The 23,202-nt window shown below is 41.4% G+C and overlaps 1 protein-coding gene across 1 annotated transcript in view; it reads right to left on the bottom strand.

Moving 5' to 3' along the window:
* LOC113409580 (gigaxonin) overlaps positions 1-23,202 on the bottom strand; it is a 42,393-nt gene that overhangs the window by 17,563 nt on the left and 1,628 nt on the right. The window contains exons 2-4 of the mRNA XM_026663671.1: positions 4,245-4,359; positions 2,626-2,976; positions 1,881-2,098 (exon numbers count right to left, since the gene is read on the bottom strand). Of these exons, the coding sequence (XP_026519456.1) occupies positions 1,881-2,098; positions 2,626-2,976; positions 4,245-4,359 (684 nt within the window). The remainder of the gene's footprint in view (positions 1-1,880; positions 2,099-2,625; positions 2,977-4,244; positions 4,360-23,202) is intronic.

Below are 23,202 nucleotides of genomic sequence, written 5' to 3'. Positions count from 1 at the left end.
TCTCTCTCTCTCTCTCTCTCTCTCTCTCTCTCTCTCTCTCTCTCTCTATATATATATATATATATGAATACTTACAACACAGGGTCACTAAAATTGCTTGATTAATCAAGTATTTTAAGTATAGATTCATAAACATGTGCATCTGGAAAATGCCACAAAGACACGGTCCCAGCACAAAAGAGCGTACAATCTAAGTTTGTAAATGTACAGGCAAGAGGGAGGGAGGTGGAGAGAATATGTGATGCAAGGAAATTAGCTATGGCCCTAGCCAGTGAGGAATTTTATATAAAAAGCAGATTAGACTATCATAGAACATTAGTATTTCTTCTCCCAGTAGAATGAGTTTTAAATGTAACTGAACAGGATGTGCTACTGAGTTTTTATCAATAGTGAGCAAAGGTCTGAGCTGGGTCAGCAAAGAACAATTCCCTCCTCCCAACCCCACAAAATACTTGAAAAAAGGAAAGGAGAATGGGCACTGTCACCTTAAATCTCAATGTAACAAACAGAGAATCTACTTTGGCACTGCAGGTAGGTCCTGATGCTAAAGCAGAGATTTGATATTTTATTAAAATGTAACACTGATCTGGGAAAAAACCCTGTAAAATAAGTGTTGCTTTTGGTGTTCCATATTTATTCTTAATCAGGACTTTCACATCAAACCTGCTCAGTTTACAAGTCTGAACAAAATTTTTCTGGCACCAGCATATGGTACCACAAAAGTTGTGTCTTCGGCTTTCTACCTCACTAACTATCAACACTGAGGATGTTTTAATCAGAAGTTTGCTATGGAACTACACTGCTATTGTAAGGACTCTCACAAACCTCACTCAGCCAATCAATGGATGTATGATTAAATGTGATTAGAGTAGTTTTTGTTTGGATGGTGTCTCGAACATGTAAAGCGCTATGATAAACATATTTATTTGTATTTTAATACTTGTTAAAGATGGATTTTCAGAAGTTTAAGTAACTCGTTCACTGAAGATATTTGACATTCTAAAATGGATCAAACATAAGGGTGTTCTAGGCACATCTAACCATGCTAAAAACAAGTTTTGTAAATGTGCCCAATTAATTCAACACTAAATGGGTTAATATTAACTTCACTTCTTTATCAATAATAAGACTGGCCATACTGGGTCACAGCAAAGGTCCATCTAGCCCGGTATCCTGTCTTCCGACAGTGGCCAATGCCAGGTGCCCCAGAGGGAATGAACAGAACAGGTAATCATCAAGTGATCCATCCCCTGTCGCTCATTCCCAGCTTCTGGCAAACAGAGGCTAGGGACACCATCCCTGCCCATTCTGGCTAATAGCCATTGATGGACCTATCCTCCATGAACTTATCTAGTTCTTTTTTGAACCCTGTTAATAGTCTTGGCCTTCACAACATCCTCTGGCAAGGAGTTCCACCGACTGACTGGGTATTGTGTGAATAATACTTCCTTTTGTTTGTTTTAAATCTGCTGCCTATTAATTTCATTTTGGTGACCCCTAGTTGGTGAGTTATGAAAAGGAGTAAATAACACTTCCTTATTTACTTTCTCCATACCAGTCATGATTTTATAGACCTCTATCATATCCCCCCTTAGTCATCTCTTTTCCAAGCTGAAAAGTCCCAGTCTTATTAATCTCTCTTCATATGGAAGCCGTTCCATACTCCTAATCATTTTTGTTGCCCTTTTCTGAACCTTTTCCAATTCCAATATATCTTTTTTGAGATGTGGCGACCACATCTGCATGCAGTATTCAAGATCTGCATGTACCATGGATTTATATAGAGGCAATATGATATAATTTTTATGAAAGTTACCATCTGCTCACTAATTGCTTAAATAGTACAAGTCATTTCTGTCGGTAACATACTGAATACTTACACTCTTTCTTCACCACCAACAGTCACTATACACTCGGAATAACCTCTGGGTTTGAAAGAAGCTAACATTGCCTCCCCCTGCTGTGGTGGAGTGAGTGGAATGTTGTTACATTCTTTGACAATCTCCCGCACCAGTGGTTCGCTCATCATTTGCTCACGCAAATAAGTTGAATCTAATCCTGAAACCCACACTGCTGACATGACATCCTTCAGGTGAACCTAGAGAACCAGAAACATTCAAAATTTCCAAAACAGTTTAAAAAACAGAATTTTGTTCACCATACTTCAGAATATAGCTCCAAGGGAATTCTTATGTGATGTATTTATTTTATGTACAGAAAATACTGGAAAATATTTTATGGATAAAACAACTTAATTTCTAAATAAAACTATTTTAGAAAGCACAGTTTAAGTCTCTATGTCTAGTGGCAAACAATGGTTACTTCCCCTCACCCAGCAATGAGCTCATACATCAAAACACACAAAGACTAACAACTGTATTACTTCATTCAGTGTTTTTATCTGCAACAAGGGAAGGATGCAGCTACAGTATAAGCAACACTTCAGCTCAACAGCCCCAATCTATTTTCCATCTCTATGTACAGTGTAATATCTAAATCCTAGAAATGCAAGAATACAGGAAAAAGAGAATTTATCTGCACTGTATTTCCATCAGGTAATTTTAAGCAAGCACAGAATGTGAGCCCAATTTACTAAACAAACTACGTAATTTAATGCACTCTAACCTTTCTTAATTCTGAATCATGGGAGATCCATCTAATTACTGCTTCAAATACATATCTTTCATTTCCAACATTCAGCTTTTCCAGGGATAGCACTTCTTTCAGTTTTTGGGGACTCAGTTCCAGGAACTCCTCTGTGCTGCTGACATCTCGGAAGTGAGTTTCCAGATACTCCGAGGCAAGGTAATAAACGTGACGCAAACAATAGTGCAGTGCAAAGTCCCGAATACCAATACAGTTCTCAGCAGCTATACAACCTTCTAAAAACTCACAGCAGAGAGTTTTAAGATCTGTAAGAAGCAGGAGATCAGCTGCCTGCAGAACATCTTGGATAGTGTCTTCATTTAGCCTGATCTGCAAGAGTTTATTGTAAAAAGTTACAACTACAATTCACAAACTGATATAACTTTATAACTGATTCTTAGGGCTGGTCTACAGGATCACTTACATTGATGTAACTTACGTCGCTCAGGGTGTGAAAAAGACAGCCCTCTAAGCGACGTAACTTACATCCACCTAAGCGCTGTCCATACCTTACGGAGGTGCAGTAATTATGCCAATGGAAGAGTGCTCTCCCGTCGGCATACATGTCTTCACCAGATGCGCTGCAGCTGCGCCAATGTAGCGCTTCAGTGCAGACTTGCCCTTAGTGGCTGAATAATGGAATATAACATAGGTGTAGAAGATGATTCCAAACTACCATGCAGAAGGATAAAGCCACTGCTGGTGGGCAACTTAACTGGGGAGAGGGAGGGTGCAAGCTGGGTAGAGAGCATCTGAAGGGGTGTTTTGTCTGAAGGAACCATGAAATTGTTAAACTCATCCAGGAAAATGAACTATATTTTGCTGATAAGACAAATCAGCACACGCAGAAAAGAGACATTATAGCCCCAACTGCACTTTTTTCTTCTTTATTGTGGCCTTGATGATTAAACTATTTTCTTAAACATGGTTTCAGCTAACCAAGAGCCAATGCCACCTGATGCCTGTTTGGAGACCTGTTTGAAATTAATTCGGCAATGTCAGTCTGGCTCCTGATGGACAAACCAAAGGCGGATTTTAATGTGTGTTTTGCTGGGAGTCTTAGTAGGGACTAGGGAGGACGGAACGGGTGTGGAGAGAAAAAAAAAAAAAACTTTGTCAGCCTTAAATGGCTGGAGTTGATGGACCGGCGAGGCAATGAGGTGGGAAGCTTGGACTGCCCAGATAGAAAATGTTCTGTGAAGGTCTTCAGTCTCCCAGGTTGCCAATCCAGACACCTTTCACAAGTACCAAATCACACATGCTTTAAAACCAACTCAGTGAAAAACTAGTAAGGTTTTTCTTCGGGTTTTTTTTTTTTTTTTAAGTTTAACATTCATTGTTTAAAGTTTGTTTCTTGGGATACATGACATTAAGCAGAGCAAGAGAAGCACGTCTGTGCTTACAATCTATTTTTGGTTCATACCAGTAGCTTGCATTCTGGCGTATGGAAGTCATTTCATAGCAAAGACTTAAAGCACAAAGTTCACTAGTGCTGCCTTTTTTGGATGACAGGATAAGACAAAAAGCAGGGATTTATCTCTAACTGGTGCTGCTGAATTAGACAGTGAAAGATGCAATAATTCTGTTAAGCACCATACCTGCCCACTGAAGATGTAATCCAGTATCTCTCTCATGATTTCAACAGATATCCCTTCAAGTTCAATCTTATATGTAGATCCATCATCCTTTGGAGGATTATAGTTCAATTTTGTTCTGGTGGGAAAAACAATAACTAATGAGTCTGCAGTATCTGGTTACCAAAACATCACGGGTGGTACTTCCTCGCAGAAGCTCTCAAAGCAAGGTACAGGATATTGTTAGAAGAAAGGATATCACAAAAATACCTACACAGATGCCTGAGCATTCCAACAGGGTGTGGGGATCTGAATCTAGATGTAATGTATATAATAAACAGACCTTATGCCAGCTACATTGGGGAAATTAGGTTAATATAATTTAAGAGGCTAGTCCTATTAATCGGGAATCATGATTATGGCTACATTTTAGTCACGGGGATTTTTAATAAAAGTAATGGACAGGTCACAGGCTGTAAACAAATATTCACGGCCTGTGACCTGTCCATGACTTGCACTATATACCTCTGACTAAAACTTGGGTGCTCGGGGGGGCAGGAGCATGGCCAGGGGCACTGCAGGTGCTTGGGGGGGAGGGGTACGGCCCGAGGCCTCCATTGGTGCTGGGGGGGGTGGGGAAAAGAGGGGGACGGCAATAGTAGCTCTGGGGGCAGAGCCTGCGGCTGGAGGCAGCGTGTGGAGCTGCCTGGATGTGCCTCCACCTAGGGGCTGCAGGGACATGCTGGACGCTTCCTGGAAGCCCCCCACTGAGGTAAGCACCGCCCAGAGCCTTCACTTCCTCCCGCACCCCAACCCCCTGCCTCAGCCCTGAGTCATCTCCCACACCCAAACTCCTGCTGCTGCTGGGGGGGGAGGGGCGCAGTGGCCCGAGACTGCCCCAGCAGTGGCCAGTGTGGCTGGCCCAGGGGCTGCCCAAGCTGCTCAGGCGGCCCCCAGACCAGCCGCACCAGCCGCTGCAGACATCACGTGGAATCTGTGACTTCCGTGACAGACTCGCAGCCTTAATCATGATCTTAGCATCATAACACACCCTAGTTAGATCACTTCATTGTATGGACTTCACACAGAAACCCTCCTATTAATGAGAGAGTGCTGTTTAGAGGTATCAGATCTAACCAAATGTACAACTGTCTTAAACAGTGTCCTATTTCAGGCCATAATAATGGTTAACCTGAAATCACTTACTTCAGCCCAAATCCAAAAAACAAGAACAGAAAAAAAAAAAAAAAAATCTTGAGAACACTGTACTTTTAGGGTATGGGGGATTATGTTTTTGAGAAAAAGTACAAATATAAGAAACCCAGAAATATATATACACCTCTATTCCGATATAACGCTGTCCTTGGGAGCCAAAAAAAATCTTACCGCATTATCGGTGAAACCGCGTTATATCGAACTTGCTTTGATCCGCCGGAGTGCGCAGCCCCGCCCCCCTGGAGCGCTGCTTTACTGCGTTATATCCGAATTCGTGTTGTATTGGGTCGCATTATATCGGGGTAGAGGTGTATATTCAGAACCATGAAAATGCACACTGAAAATACCCCTTTCAATCTTAACTCTACCCCCATATTCTATCCTGAGGACAACTGGAAACAATAAGACCACATTATCTATCCATTAGACAGGTTCACTTCGTCAGTGAGCACAAAAATGTTAATACATTAAGATTAAAAGTAAGCTATGTGATAGAGAGATAAAGTGGTCTTGAAATTTCTATTTGTTTTCAGTGTGTGGGGAAAAAAGTAGGTATAAGTATGGAGGTTGGGCTGTGCGTAACTGTGAATTTCTATAATTTAATTTTAAAAGTAAGATTTTGAAATTATTTAAATAGAGATGTTTCAGCCAGTAAGTATACACAGATGGTAGAATAGCAGATACTTAATTACAATTCCCAGGACATTGATTTATTCAGAGTTGCATACCTGCTGCATAGTCACACATATCTAAGGGCTGGTCCACACTAAGCCCCCAGCTCGAACTAAGATACGCAACTTCAGCTACGTGAATAACGTAGCTGAAGTCGAAGTATCTTAGTTCGAACTTAAAGGTACTTACCGCGGGTCCACACGCGGCAGACAGGCTCCCCCGTCGACTCCGCCTACTCCTCTCGCGGAGCAGGATTACCGGCGTCGGCAAGCACTTCCAGGATCGATTTATCGCGTCTAGACAAGACGCGATAAATCGATCCCAGAAGATCGACTGCTTGCCGCCGAACCAGCGGCTAAGTATAGACGTACCCTTGGTGACTGGGGAGGCTGACAGTTATTAGCAGCAACCCAGCATGCAGAGATTTACATAATTGCAGTTTGGTTGTTTCATTCTCTAATTTGGGAATAGGCAAAGGTCTTTTCTCTGATTGGCTCCTATACAATACTCCGAACTTTGGAGCTGTTTGGCATCAACAGAGAAGGCTGCTTCAGCTTTTCTTATTTCAGCTTAAGGAAATAGAACACTAAGATTTACATGCAAGGCAACCCCCTTCCCCGCCCCCCCCCCCCCCCCTCCCAACCCACCGCAACATATCAAAACAGCAAAGAAAACATTGTATCAACCAGTAAAAAGGGAATTAGGGTAGGGAAGACGGGGTGAAGTGGAGTTTTTGTTTGTCCACTTCTCAACTTTGCCCTCCCCTTCCAGGCCATCAAGTTTTTTCCCCCACCAGAATAGCTGCCATATTTGTTATTACATTGTATGTCCTGGGAATAAGTACAGCCTCTTGCTCCAAATTCACCTTTGAAAACAATGTATGCAAAAGTATATTGCTGTTATCCTGGGGAGAAGAGCCCTGCTGACTGGAGTGGAGAGAGAGATTTCTATAAGAGGAAGAGTAGAAGAAAAATAAGGGAGAAAGGTTAAGAGGATTTTTTTTAAACTATTTTCTTAAACCATTTAATTTGCAACAGGTTGACCTCATATTTTATTAGGGTATTTTGAGAATTTGTTTTCCCTACTTTCACTTAAAATTTGAATACAGTGTTTAATTTCTAATATCAGTATAATACCATGAAGTTGCTTCCTATTCATTCAGTAATAATAAATACAAAATGTTGTGTGTGCAATTATATAGAGATACCCATAAATAAATAAAATGATGAAATCCCATCTTCCTGTTAGGAAGCCACAGAGCATGTAGGGTATCTGAAAAAGTGAGCAAAAAAAGTGTGTGATATCAGATGTGCAAATCCAGACTCTGCTCTTCTACATCATTCAAGGAAATGCAATCTTTATTAGTCAGCTTAAAATCCATTGTGTAAGACAATATGAAAAACAGAATGACAACTGTTTACTAAATATATACAATTCACATACATATAGGAATACTTCAGATGAAAAGAAAAGGCCCATGTTTAAGGACAAAGTCTGAAGTTGACCAGAACCACACATTCACATCCAAGGGCATAAGATGACTTCAGCAGATTCATACCATTTGAAACCAGTAAAACTCAAAGTGACCTTACTGTTGGTCAATGTAAGTTTGAGCCTTCTAGGCACATGTAGAAATAAACATTTTACTTAATGACATATCCACCTTCCATTGTGCTGTGACACTGGGAATACTTTCCCCAGACCTAAAGAAGAGTGCTGTGTGGCTCGAAAGCTTTGTCTCGCTCACCAACAGAAGTTGGTCCAATAAAAGATATTACATCAACCACCTTGTGTCCCTAATATCCAACCAAGTCAGACATATTTGTGAAAGGAAAAAAATAATAATAATAATAATATCTATCTATCTATATATATATATATATATATATACACATATATGAATAAAATGCATAGCTTACTTATTGTGAATGAACAATAACAAGATAACAGTATATATTTCTATAGTAGTAACACCAGTTATAATACAGTTTTAACGTTTAGAATGCTGGCATGTTCCTCAATGACAAAAAAACAATGCCTAAGTGGAAGACATATATATTATGTCTGCAAAGCCTCCGCACTCTCAAAAAAGAGATGCAATTTCAGCCTTTTTGAAGAGTACTGCCCTATTCTTGTGTACCTCAATTGGCTACAATAAGGAAGTCTGGGGCTCAGTCTTCATGGCCAGTTATTTTACCTTTGATAGGTTACAATAAGAAATGAATCTTTCGTCTTTGAAACTGAACAGTAACAAATTCTCAACTACTTTATCTCACATTGAAAACCACCCAGCTTCATAAAAATGCCTACAAAGCTGTTGTAGGATGGCAAAAAAACAAAAACAAAAAATAAACACCTACAATTTCTCACTTAAAAAAAAAGAACCTTCCTTCCCGGATTAACACTTTGCACCAGAAAGACTAAGCCATAACTAAACAATAGCTAGACCAGCAAACCCTCCTAGCATAGACACATCTTAGATCAACAAAAGAGCTTTTTTTGCTGGTATAGCTTATATCAGTTCCCTGAACAAAATAAACTATACAAGCAAAAGCACATTTTTGTTGGTACACCTCTACCTCGATATAACGCTGTCCTCGGGAACCAAAAAATCTTACCGCGTTATAGGTGAAACTGCGTTATATTGAACTTGCTTTGATCCGCCGGAGTGCGCAGCGCTGCCCCCCCGGAGCACTGCTTTACTGCGTTATATCCGAATTCGTGTTATATCGGGTCACATTATATCGAGGTAGAGGTGTATAACTGAATCTACATTTGGACTTTGGGCAGTTCAGAAGTGTCAAAAAAAGTAATATCCCTTACCAACACTGCTATCCTGACAAGTTTCTAGTGTAGACCTGGTCTAAGGCTAAAACATGTTTGTGGTAGTGACTCAATCCCAAATTAGAAAGTGAGCTCTACTCAATACTAGTTAGAGTGATTTGAACATGTCAAGGCAATACTCCAGACTCCCCATCAATAATAAGCATTGAAACCTCCTCTGCAGATTTAGGTACAAACCTACTCACGCCAAGACACAATTAAGGCTAACTTGGGCTAGGTCTACACTACGGGGGGGGGGGGGGGGGGGGGGGACGACCTAAGATACGCAACTTCAGCTACGTGAATAGCATAGCTGAAGTTGCGTATTTTAGGTCAACTTACCTGGCTGTGAGGACGGCGGCGAGTCGACCGTTGCCGCGCCGCCGTCGACTCCGCTTCCGCCTCTTGCCGCGGTGGATTTCCGGAGTCGACGGCAGAGCCATCGGGGATCGATTTTATCGCGTCTTCACTAGACGTGATAAGTCGATCCCCAATAGATCGATTGCTACCCGCCGATCCGATGGGTAGTGAAGATGTGCCCTTGGTCTCCTCCCAATTCAGGTCCCACATATGGGTTTATGAGCCATCAGAGCACCACCTCCCCACATTAACACTAATTAAGTCTTGTTTCATTTTACCATTAAAAAAGCTAGACATTTGATAATGTGTCTGGATTTATAACTGTAACACTTTCCTCTCATCAAGCTTGAATTTTGCATATGCAAAATTTTTTAGATCACATTATAAAATAGATCAGACATAGAAACATGATGAAGCAGTTTAATGCCACCCACCCCCTCCTCCAAAATACATGTTACAATGAAACAAGTAGGATTTATTTTTCAGGTCACACCCCGGCCCTTTGGCAGCACACATGAAAGATATCTGTCTTCACCACACCCTGTAGAGTGTGCCAGCTTTCCAAATATTTTGCCTACGTACTTGGTTTTTAGGTACTCTGAAAAGAATGAGCAATGTCAGATCCCAAGGCAAAATGATCCAGACAACAGCTCAGTGTAAAAAATTAAAAAAAAGGGGGGAGAGGGAAGGAGAATTGTTTTGGTTTTGTTTTGTAAGGAGGAGGAGAAAAAAAGGATTGCATTTAGTTTAAAGCTTTTCAGAGTATAGAAAAAATAAGTTTGGCTAAAAATTAGATAATTATGTTTTTGCATATTATAGGAGGAACAAGACAATTCCTTCAAACAGCAGCCACAGAGACAGTTAAAACATAGCACTCAGCATGTTTTTCTAGCACCATCAGCATTTCCAAGTTAGGGCCCCACTTGTATATGTCACTGGAATTTTTTGCTTCATTTTACTGTGTTTTAAAGGCATTGTGCTGGATCATGATTTCATTTGCCCCACTATAAATCTGATATTATTCTGCTGCAGTCAATGGAGTTAGGATTTACAGCCAGTGTGGAGTAGAATCTCCAGTCAATCCTGAGGCCGTGTCTATAGTTGGGTTTTAGCCATCAGTGGCAAGGTGGATTTATTTAAATCCCCATGTGGAAAGCCTTGATTTAAATAATCATTTTAGTTAACTTTCCATTTGTTCTTCAGTTATTTTCTAAAAAAAGATGCATTCTCATTGGTTGATATAACTACTAAAACATGTTGATTTACAACTAAACAGAGCCTTTATATTAGACTTAGTACATCTTTTTTGCTACCTCGGAGGGTATGTTATAACTATATACATTTATTTAAGCCATTATATATCTTACTATTTTCAAATTCTTATTAGCTGTACATTTTTAGTATGTTAGAAAATGGTGAATGATGGGTGGAATCATAAATATTCATAACTTGAGAACTGAGCTAACCAAAGCTTAGGGAGAGAGAGACTATAAAATAGGCACATGAGATGACTGGGGTGAGCTCAATGGATGATCCCGATGGTGTAGTATCTTGGAGTCTGAGGCTGGCTCCCAATGCCTGTGATGGGTTTTACGGTCTCTTACGCCCAGTAGGACAGCCTCTAGATCCCCCACAGGATCAAGCCCTTAATACAGTACATGACCTATTGTGACATATTTATAAAGCTTGATCTCAAAAGTTAGATGTTTTCCCCTGATTTTTCTTTATAGACTAGAGAAGTAGCCTTTAACTAAAGTTTTTGATAAAGGTTTATGGGGATTCAGCATATTTATTTAAATGTTTTAAGACACAATAAATCAAAGCCTTAACATATTTTGTAATTCAGATTTTAAAAACATTTTTTAAAAAGAAAAATTATAATTTAAATAAAATAAAAAAAAATCCAATGTAAATAAAAAATTTAATTTTGATTTTCCCCCCAAGAAAATCACTTCTTTTTATCCACCCTTATCAGTGGGTAAAAACTACTGTAGCTATTCGAATGCAAAACCCAAGCATAGACAAAGAAGCTACAATTTGCAACAGTTGAGTTCATCTTGGTTCTAAAGTTAGATAATCTCAACTGGTACAAATTGCAATTTTCCTGGTCTACGTTTGTGGTTTGTACTCATTTAGCTGCACAGGTTGCTGATGGGAGAATCATAACTAATCCCAACTAGAAAACCTTGTCCACCCTACAAAAAACCACAAACATGCTCATTAGTGACAACAGGTGTATCTGAAAGTGTTGATCACAGCTTGTCTTAAACTGTGATCAGAACCAATTCAACTACAGGTATATTCTGCAGCATAGACAAGGCTTAAGGCACATCCTCTTATATAAGAAGCACATTTTAAAAATCCTTAATCTTTTTGTGACAACACATTTGGAAAGTGAACTGAACTATTCTAAAGTAATTAAAAAAAAAAATACAAAAACCCGTACAATTTTATTCAACAGGTAACAGCTTAACTAGTATAAAAAATACTAGTTGTCATTATCTCTCTCTGGATAACTTTAACTTAGCATCTCAATTATAAAGCTTCAAGCCACCATTCTGCTGCAGGTGCCACCTAAATTTGGTTGTTATATAACTCATGTTTCCTAACTTCCACTTCATAACAACTTGAAATTGAAAATAGCTGCAGACTCTTACTAAAACATTTCCATATGCATTAGGCATCATTTTGAAACTATGACTTGCCTACTTTGTCATCTCCACTTCTGTTCAAAGGATGCCATTCCTGGAGTTTGGCTCTTAACCAAGAGCTGGGCCTTTGCCTTGCTTAGAAATACAAATTGTCTGCCAATTTGTTAACTCTGCTCTCAAACATATTACCAACAGCTACTAGAAAGGAACAAGACCAACTACAGATTAGGGTTGCTAAATCTACACATTATAAAAAAAAATATTAAAAATATGAGGTGGCAGGTCCCTGCTAATAATTTAGAACTTGTGACTTGATGAGATCATCATAATTGGAAAACCATTAGCCTTAATGAGTTACCAGAGAGAACTATTTTTTCAGGTCTTTATACATTCCCATCACCCTGGCACCTGAAAGAAGAAAGCAGCAAAGTTTAGCCAACCTTTATAGTAATTGTAGGATGAAGCAGTGTAAATGAAAATCAATTATTAAAAATACAACAACAGTAAAACAGTGTGAAGATGGCAGCATGATCATGTCACTCCTTTGTAGATGTGAGAAGACAGCCAGCTGGACAACTGAGATCTTGGGAGGCTACGAGGAAGGAAGATGAGATAATCAAGGAGAAAAGGAGCTCAGATGAGGATTTCAGCAAAGGCAATGATGCATACAGCCAGCATTGATTGCACAGTGCAAACTCACTGGCACGAGATATTGGGTATGTCTGCGAAGCAAAGAAAAACCCGTGCCAGCTGACTTGGGCTCCAGCCCAAGCCCGGAAGTCCACACAGCAATGAAACAGCCCCACAGTCAGAGTCAGCTGGCACCGGGTTTTTCTTTGTTGTATAGACATACCCACTGAGGCCACGACTTAGAAGGATTCAAAAAAGGGGTATATATTTGCAAAGATAGCTACAGTCACACTAGATAGGATAAAATTGTAAAAGGTACAAACCCACATGCCTCAGGATTTAAACCTATCAATAACTATTTGGGATTAGGAACAGATTTCCCTCTTATTATTCCATAACTGTACACTACAGAATTTCTTGCATTTTCCTCTACCGCATCTGGTACTTCCGAAGAAAGGATACCAGACACTATAAACCAGTGATCTGATCCACGATGACAATTCCTGGGTAGTGACAGGCTGATTTACATAAATAGAAGTGTGGTAGAAAGAGAGTTTGAGATCAAGGAGAACGTATGGTGGAGGAAACAATTGGTCTGAACTGAGAAGGGAGCTAGAAGAGAGTTCTATTTGACTCTCAATTGGTTTCTCAAATTTGAATTATCTTGTCCAAATAAAGAAAATAGTCTCTTTGTATGTGTAGAACAGGCCACTGAAAACAAAATCAAGTTTATCAATTCAACCAACTCTGCATCTAGGGCAGGAGTCAGCAACGTTTGGCACGCGGCTCGCCAGGGTAAGCACCCTAGCGGGCCAGGCCAGTTTATTTACCTGCTGACGCAGCAGGTTCGGCCGATCGCGGCCCCCACTGGGCGCAGTTCGCCGTCCCGGGCCAATGGGGGCGGCGGGAAGCTGTGGCCAGCACATCCCTCCCCTGCGCTGCTTCTCGCCGCCCCCATTGGCCCGGGACGGCGAACCGCGGCGAGTGGGGGCTGCGATCGGCCGAACCTGCCGCGTCAGCAGGTAAATAAACTGGCCCAGCCCGTCAGGGTGCTTACCCTGGCGAGCCGCGTGCCAAACGTTGCCGACCCCTGATCTAGGGTATTGCACAGACCTTTACCAGTTCCATGGCTCTACATTCTTAAGGACTTGAGCAGTAAATATATATTTTTGGAATTGATTGTGTTTAGTATGAAAGATGACGGATTAGTAGACACTCATATTGTAGCGACCTCTGTCTCTTTAGAATTACAACTTTTTGTGTAAAATCAAAATGAGTTAGAGCCACAAAGGGATTTAGGCACTTAAGTCCAAAATTTAGATTCTTAAAACCCTGCTTAGCTGATGTCCAATAGCCTAGGCACTTAAAGGCCGTTAGGCACCTAAATTTCTGCCAATAAGGCCTTCTTTGTATAGTCCTGCTTTAACAAGCCCCTAATTAACATCTTCCTTATCAACCTTAGCATGAGCACTGTATACTCCATTACAACCTCATTTTATATACATCATTATGCTCCACCATGCTCCCATCCAAATAAACATGCTCTTAAAAAGCACTTCTCAGGAAGACCAGACACATTGAGTTTCTAGGCCAAGCTATTTTTTAGGATATGGTAAACCAAACGAAAGTTTGAAAGGTTTTCAGAAAGTCAACAACTCAGATACTTCTTAAACACCACGCTTGAAAATTTAACTCCATTTAAGTCAATAGGAATTTTTTCACTGACTTCAGTGGGGCCAGGATTTCTCCAAATTACTTTTAAAACTACTTTTGTGATTTATTCCAAACTTCCTAGAAAAATTCTACCCTAAAATGCAGTATGTGCCATTTCAGGGAGATTGGTAAAGAAGATTGAAGCTAAGGTGAAAACTAGCTTCCCACCCCTGGACTACAGAATGGCTTCAATCCCTGCACATTGAAGCATGTGTTACCATTGTACATCATGGTTTGTGGATATTGTGACAGACCCAGACCAGTGGGGTACAGGAGTCTGGTAGAGGGCAAATATACTGGTCACTGGATGAGTAGTTTTCTGTTCCCTGAGTGACCAGAGAAGGGGCTGCACTAGAGTAATCAGGAACCTGCTAGAACCAGTTAAGGCAGGCGGGCTAATTAGGACACCTGGAGCCAATTAAGAAGAAGCTGCTAGAATCAATTAAGGCAGGCTAATCAGGGCACCTGGGTTTTAAAAGGAGCTCACTTCAGCTTGTAGTGTGAGTGTGAGAGGAGCTGGGAGCAAGAGGTGCAAGGAGCTGAGAGTGAGAGGGTGTGCTGCTGGAAGACTGAGGAGCACAAGCGTTATCAGACACCAGGAGGAAGGTCCTGTGGTGAGAATATGGAAGGTGTTTGGAGGAGGCCATGGGGAAGTAGCCCAGGGAGTTGTAGCTGTCATGCAGCTGTTACAGGAGAAACTATAGACAGCTGCAGTCCACAGGGCCCTGGGCTGGAACCCGGAGTAGAGGGCGGGTCCGGGTTCCCCCCAAACCTCCCAATTGACCTGGACTGTGGCTCCTTCCAGAGGGGAAGGACTCTGGGCTGTTCCCCAACCCACATGGTGAATCTCTGAGGCAAGAAAATCCGCCAATAAGCGCAGGACCCACCAAGATAGAGGAGGAACTTTGTCACAGTATATAATTAAAAAGTAGCTGAGCTGAAAGGAAGGGTGGGAGTTCAACTTTGGACTGAGAGTAAGCACAGGAAATTTCAATCCCTAAAGTTAGTTTTATCAGTACATGTCAGAAAAAACAAGGCCTTGTATCAAGAGTGCTTCCGCAACTTTAACTACAGCAGCATTTTGCATTAAATTACTTCATTGTTAATGTCACAGTCTCATTCAGTTAAAGTGGTGGTTCTCAAACTTTTGTACTGGTGACCCCTTTCATATAGCAGGCCTCTGAGTGCGACCCCCCCTTATAAATTAAAAACATGTTTTTATATATTTAACACCATTATAAATGCTGGAGGCAAAGCAGGGTTTGGGGTGAAGACTGACCGCTCGTGACCCCCCATGTAATAACTCATGACCCCCTGAGGGGTCCCTATCCCTGGTTTGAGAACCCCTGAGTTAAGGAGACTGTTTTCAAATAGAAATGTTTATGAAACATCTATAGAAACTTTTTGTAATTGCAGAGAGAAACTGAACAAATGGAAATGTAAACAAATAAAAGCAGAGAGAAGATTCCAGCACTCATAAGGAAAAAAGACAACACTTCTATTAGCCAATAAATGCTGTAAGACAAATAATGCTGTGGCTGCTATATTATTTTCCTAATTAAAATCTTACATAAATTCTAGGACTGATTTTGAAGAGCACTTGATTATTAAGTCCAGTGTTAAGCAATGCTTAGAACTAAATGTATACAGTGAGTAAGACATTTTAGTCATCTGTCTTCTCACAGACTCCACAACAACAAATCAAAACGCTGTAAATCAATAGTACTTAGGATAGAAGGAAACATGGGATTAATAATGTGACACAAAGCCTTTCACAGTTGGTCTCCAATTCAAATCCAGTCCAGTTAAATGTTGACAGAGAGAGGTTAACATCCTAAGGTTGTTTATTGTTAATAATGTGTATTACAGTAGTGCCTAAGTGCCCCATTGTACTAGGCACTGCACACACAGAATAGTAATCAGTCCCTGCCCCTCAGAGTTTACAGTCTAAATAGACAAGACTGACACAGGAGAAGGGAAGGAGTACAACACAGGCAGCAAACATCTTGTAAGTTTCAAGGCTTGTTTTATTTAAGAGCCTCCATGAGATGAGCTGGTCTCAAGTTTTGAATGGAGAAGTTTGCACATGACCAAAAATATATAAATAAACTACAGTATTTGTTTGCCTGAAAGCTATTTCCATGAGTATGGGGTTAGAGTTAATTTCAAATACGTTGAAAAATACTGTGTGCTTATTTTTACATATACCAGATTATTGTACTGGAGACAAACCAAATTAGATTACTAGAGAAAAAGTAAGATGTGGTAATAGATACATTACTAAATTAGGAGATTACTTAGTAATAGCACCATGTGCATACGTCTGCTGCAGCTAAGCACAGCAACAGTTTTTGTCCTTCGTTTTCAAACACATCCATGTAGCTGAAAGTCTAAATTTAATTTCAAATACAATACTTAACCCTTCAAAGCACTGACTGTATAATAAAGCTTATTTTATCTATAAATATGACCTCAGAAAAATTCTTTAACAATAATCCGCACAGGCATAAACACAGCAAGGTCTACCATAAAAGAAATGAACTGATTTGATCCTAAGAGAGGATCATTTTAAGTCTCCTAGGCTATGTCTTCACTGCAGTCAATTCAGGTGCTTGGCACCCAGGTCAGCCTAGATCAGTTGTTAGCAGCCATAAGGCACATCCCAAATCAAGTTACTGCATCCTCAGTGCTGCAATCACATGTGTGTTGCTAGGTTTCTGGGTCACATCCCGTGTGCTGCATGCAGTAAGCTGAGCTGCTGTATAGTTTCCCCAATGACTTGAGGAAGAACTTGTCTGTCCTTCTGGGTACATGGGAGCAATTGTGGGAAGGCACTGGAGGACTATCAGCACTCGAGTGATTTATTCTTTGTCCTCAGTGCAAAGTGGGCCAGTTACTAACCTGAGTGAAAATGGCACCTGAGCACTAACCTACATCCCCAGTCAGACCAGCTAACCCAGAATTTAAAGCATCACTAAACTCAGGTGAGAGGGTTGTATGTGTGGACAAGTGGGGGCCAAGGAGCAGCACCCAAGTAACAGCCTGAGTTAACTGCAGTGAAGATGTATCCAACTGTCTAGCCCAGTGCAAATAGTGTTCTTTTTAATACGCTATTACCCAGGTTAGGACAGCTAATCTTTGCATGTTACCTACTGAATGTCACTTTTTAAAAAAAGAGTTCACACCACTCAAGGACAGAAATAACTTTGTAAAGTGCTTTAAGATCCTATGAGGAAAGATACAATATAAGTGCAAATATTAATTTAAACAGCCCCAACAGTATTGTGAAATAGAAAAGCATTATTATTGCAATTATACAGATGGAGAAAATGAGGCCCAGAGGGGGTAAGGGTTACGTTTTCAATGAGTCTCATGCAAGCACACAGCACTGTTTGTAGGCCTTTGCAGGCCCTTGTTGTTCTGCACATGTAAGACAGTTACAATTTTCAAAGATTTAGGTATGCACATTGAAAATTATGGTAAAACTACCAGCCAAGAATCTTAGTACAGATGCAGCTTATTCCAGTAAAAGAATGCTCTTGCTGGTATAGCTTATACCAGTTCCCTGACGGGAGGCAGGGGATCCTAGTGGTTAGAGCAGGGGTCTCAAACTCCCAGCCCGCGGTTCATCTGCAGCCCGCGAGCCTCCCCAATGTGGCCCGCAGGGCTCCAGCGGTTTTGGGGCCGGGTCTCTCCCTTGGCCCCACCTGCTGCCCCTGAGCGCTCCCCCCTCAGGGGCCCCGGCAGCGCAACGGAGCTGAGCGGCGTCTGCCTGCTCGCTCCAGTGGCTGCCGGCCTCTTCCGGCGGGGCAGGGTTGTGCCTCCAAGCGCTGCCACCGGCCCGAGCGCCCCTGCGGCCAATGGGACGCTGCGGGGGCGGTGCATGGGGGCAGAAGCACGCGGAAGCCCCCCGGCCCGCCCTGCCTTGGAGCCCCAGGTAAGCGCCGCACCCCTGACCCCCTCCCAGAGCCTGCACCCGGTCCCCACACACACCCCAGACCCCAAACTCCAACCCAGAGCCTGCACCCCAGGCCCCCTCCTCCACTCAAACTCCCTCCCAGAGCCCAACCTCTCACCCCTTCTGCACCCAAACTCCCTCCCAGAGCCTGCACCCCAATCCCCTACCCCAGACCTCCTCCCCCACCCAAACTCTGTCCCAGAGCCTTAGGCAGGTGGGGGGTGGAGTTTTTTGGGGGGACAGTTTTTGGGGGGCAGGTTCTGGGCAGCATGAGTGACATTGGTCCACTGGGAGGATTTGAGGACATGCTCTGGCCCTAAGGTAAATTGAGTTTGTCACCCCGGGTTAGAGTATTGATTGGGACTCAGGAGACCTGGAGTCTATTTCTGGCTCTGCCACTGGCCTACTGGGTGACCTTGGGCAAGTCACTTCACCTCCTTGTGCTTCAGTTTCCCCCATATGTAAAATGGAGATAATGATACTGATTCATTTGGTACAGCACTTTGAGAACTAATGACGAAAAACCCTATGAAAGGGGTAGGTATTATTATTACACTAGAGCTTTTGCCAGTATAAAAATGTTATAAGAAGCCATCACATCCCTAACCAGCAGTATAGACCTAGCTCTATTCACTTTCCCTGGGTTGTGTAACAGAGTCCCTTTCGACAAGTCAAGATATCAAAAGGACCACTTCTAGAGGGTGCAAAATGGTATGCTGTAATTCTCCTCTGCTCAAGCCTAGTGATGTGGCACCAGATAAATATGTGCATGTATAAAGTGCCTTTGGAAGCACTCACCCAGCCTCCCTGGATCTCACTGCCCTCATAGTATTACAAACGTGATTGGACGAAAGAGTCATGACAGGCCACCAGGACAGCTCAGCAGTGAAGACCTTACTGCCACTTCAGCCAACAAACATTTATGGATTAAGCAGATTACTTTTACTTGCATCCCAGCTAATGCAATATGGGAGTCCACAGGGAAGCAAAGGCAGATAGGAACTAACATATGTAGACCTTCTGTATGGTAAGCCTGTGCAGTTTCAGAATTGCTGTGTATTTGCCAGACCCTTCTTTCCTTTCCTTCAGCAGCTGCCATTTTTAACGGCAATGGGTAACCCGTCTGTCAGAGGACCAGTGGGAAACCAACTCATCTGTGTCTCCTGACATACATGTGCCTGAGTCACAACTATCAGTCTAAGCAATCCCCATGCAAATCTAAAAACAGGCCATGCACCTCTCTCTGTAGCCATGTCAGTGCATCAGCATATATACACATTCATGGGATTTTCTGAGGGGGTGGTTGGGCGTGAGCCGAGCCTCTCTCTCTCTCACACACACCCTAACCTAAGTATTTACATGCTGATTTGGGCAGATAGTACACAGCTTTGGATAATCTGACCACCAATGACTTGCCCAAGGTTTCAGTGCATATGACACAGCAAGAAATAGAAACAAAAACTCCTGTCTGACTCCTGTGCTCTAATGATTATCTCTACTTCCTCCCAATTTGGTTACATTTAAAGTACCACCTCACATACTGGATAAGTACAAATCTGATTTCCCAAGAGTAACCACCCACCCACTTCTTCCTGGCTAAGGTAAGGTTCTAGAATAGTTTCATTAATTCTAAACCTTAAACTGGGACCTATACATGGAAGTGAAGTGAACCCATATTGTGTTGAGACCTAGGAGATGGTGTCTGGTACTGAGTTCTCAAGACAGACAAACAAGGCCTCATTTAGAATCCTTAGTCTAGGCTTAAGTTGAATGACTTCAAGCTCCAGAATATCTTGCAGTGACACCAAATTTAGCAAACAACAAGTAGATCTCAGAAATGCAGTACCATTTAAAAATTAATATGGTTTGCACAACAATAAATGGGACTAATGTTCACAGCACCTAGATAAAAGTTAAAGATGACCTACAGAGTAAAGTAATAAAATAGCTTTAACTTTACCACTCCTTTTATGATGCATAAAGATGACCTCACATTATTTTTAAGCTGTTTTTTGCCTTGCTTTTAAACATTCTACATTTCACACATACACACAGTCCCATAACATCTCAGTCACAGGCTACTTCCTAAATTTTACCTTTAGATTCAAAGAGGTAATTCCCTTAGTTGCCATGACCTATTTCATCTGAAAGGAAAAACTACTGAACTGTCAAGTTCTGCTGGACACTTCTGTTCTCCAATGCCAGTTCCCTGCCTTACCAGTTTTGCTCAACTAAAGACCCTGAGGAGTCAGGGAGTCAGGCTAGACAGCTGGGATAAGAAAAGGAGAAGAGTATAGGAGGCAGGGAGAAGGGTGGAAATAGGGAGATGAGCAGCATGGGTAAAAAGTGGATGGGGGGGGGGTAGGGGCAAAATTACAGTGGTGTCTCAGAGTTTGGTTTGGAGGAACCTGGTATCTGTATTATGGTTGGTTATATGTTGGAAGCCCAAGGGAATTCACTGAAGAGAACAGGAAGCTGAGAGAAACAGGATATTGGAGTGTTAAGATATGTCAATGAAAGTTACTTTTAATTAGCAAGTTCCTTGTGAAGGTGGGATTTGTGCTTGAGTAACCTTAACTCTTCTAGCACATATCCATGGGTGCAGTTCATGTGCTCTCAAAATGCAGAATATTAAATTTTTTCTTCCATAGAGAGCATCTAAAATTGATCTTAAGGTATCAATCAATAACTCTAATCTTTTAGTTAAAAAGAAGTATGGACTTTTCAATTGCAAAAGTAGCCTACTTAATGTAAATAGATACATTGTTACCCTAGTTAAACCAGCCTTGCAAGAATATGATCTCTCTAAACCCCTCTCCGCAGCCTAATAACCTCAGTAAGGCATTAACTTCAAATCCAACTGGGAACTATCTAAAATACTAACAAAAATGAGTAATTCTAAGAAATATTCAGTTGGCAACAAAGCATTTAAAATATTGGGCCAAATCCTACCCACATTACTCACACTGATTTCAAACTCATTTCTATGATTAGCCTTTGCGTAGAGACTGTCCGGTTTGGCCAATGTACCGGACAGTCTCTACGCAAAAGAATTAATGGACACAACTCTGACATCAGGAATCATAATACTCAAAAACCAGTGGGAGAACACTTTAACCACATCTGGTCATTCAATGACAGACCTGCGGGTGGCTATCTTACAACAGAAAAACTTCAAAAACAGATTCCAACGAGAGACTGCTGAGCTGGAATTGATATGCAAACTAGATACAATCAATTTAGGATTGAATAAGGACTGGGAATGGCTGAGCCATTACAAACATTGAATCTATCTCCCCTTGTAAGTATTCTCACACTTCTTATCAAACTGTCTGTACTGGGCTATCTTGATTATCACTTCAAAAGTTTTTTTTCACTTACTTAATTGGCCTCTCAGAGTTGGTAAGACAACTCCCACCTGTTCATGCTCTCTGTATGTGTGTATATATATCTCCTTACTATGTTCCATTCTATATGCATCCGAAGAAGTGGGCTGTAGCCCACGAAAGCTTATGCTCTAATAAATTTGTTAGTCTCTAAGGTGCCACAAGTACTCCTGTTCTTTTTGCGGATACAGACTCACACGGCTGCTACTCTGAAACCTGTCAATTTCTAGAATGCATTTTTCCTTAACCCAAATAAAACAATGTATTTTAAGGCATGTCTACACTGCCCCACAGTTTGGTCTACAGGGGTGTAAATAGCAGTCAGCACCAAAGTGCTCCTCTGTAACTCCCCCATGTGGATGCAGCAGGCACACATCAAAAGGTTCCTAGTTCACATTAACATAGCCCTGTTTGAATAGGACTATGTTAACATGCAGCACATTGGTGCACATTGCTATTCACGTCTCTGTAGTCCGAACTGTGGGGCAGCAAAGACATGCCCTTAATTCCGAGGGCTGATGCATGTAGTCTCCCTTAGGCATTACGTAAAGTTCTGACATGTACAATATGTGATGCACAGCATTGTTCCAAGATGCTCATCTTCAGTGAGTGTGGGTTCATTTATGTGTAACAACTTCAAACAGTTTGTAAACTTGGACTAAATTAAACTGAAGCCTAGAACCAAGTAGTATTGCCTGATTGATTACGTTCAAGCAACCATCACGCATGTACTTCCCAGAAAGTACTCAACTGCACATGTCATCTACATCTAGCCCAATCTATGCAGATGTTCATAGCATCTTTTATAGACAAATACAACTGGAGTGGATCTGAGCAAGTACCCAAGTATTAAAAGAGGCCTGCCATCATTTGGGATTTACTTTAATAATACTCGGCCATATACTGCCTCTTCAGGTACAAGGAGAGAATTAAACATTTGCCACCTGCTAACAGTGGAACAATCCTTTAAAATGTTTAAAAAATAATCATTTTTAGTTCATGTACTCTCAGTCACACACTGCCATGTACTGTAAATATCCTGCCATCAAAGGCAAAATTGTCACATCATTGGATTCTTAAGCTTTGACTACACTAGGAAAGTTTCCCATTGCTAGCAATGGCTGCACCTGAACCCAGTGTAATTATGGTTTAATTGTGAGCACATTCGAGAACAAACTGTTCAGCACCAATTCAGAAACCAGGATTGTGTTGACTATTGTCTGTCCTGTCCTACACTGCAGTTAAACTGTGTTCACCACAGTTTTGGTTGTACCTGTTGCTGACACCCATTGCCAACAACAGCCAGTTTTCCCAGTGCAGACTAGGCTATGGTATATCTGGTGAGATCCAAAGAACATTCCATTATATTGTTAGGGTAAGAGAACTGCAAAATTTTGTACAAAGAAAGAAGCAGCCCATTCATACTGTGTTTAAGTTTTAAAGTTAAAATAGGTGTATTTCAGATCCAATAAGTGTCTGCTGGAAGCTTACATATTGCCAGAAATAAAACATCTGACATCACCTGTGACACAGGCAATACATTTAATGCTAAATCAAGCTTTTATAAAAAAAAA

The sequence above is a fragment of the Terrapene carolina genome, unplaced genomic scaffold (genome assembly GCF_002925995.2).
Source record: "Terrapene carolina triunguis isolate 2854851 unplaced genomic scaffold, T_m_triunguis-2.0 Scaffold33891, whole genome shotgun sequence".
Classification (NCBI taxonomy): Eukaryota; Metazoa; Chordata; order Testudines; family Emydidae; genus Terrapene; species Terrapene triunguis.
This window is presented reverse-complemented; position numbering and strand designations above follow the sequence as displayed.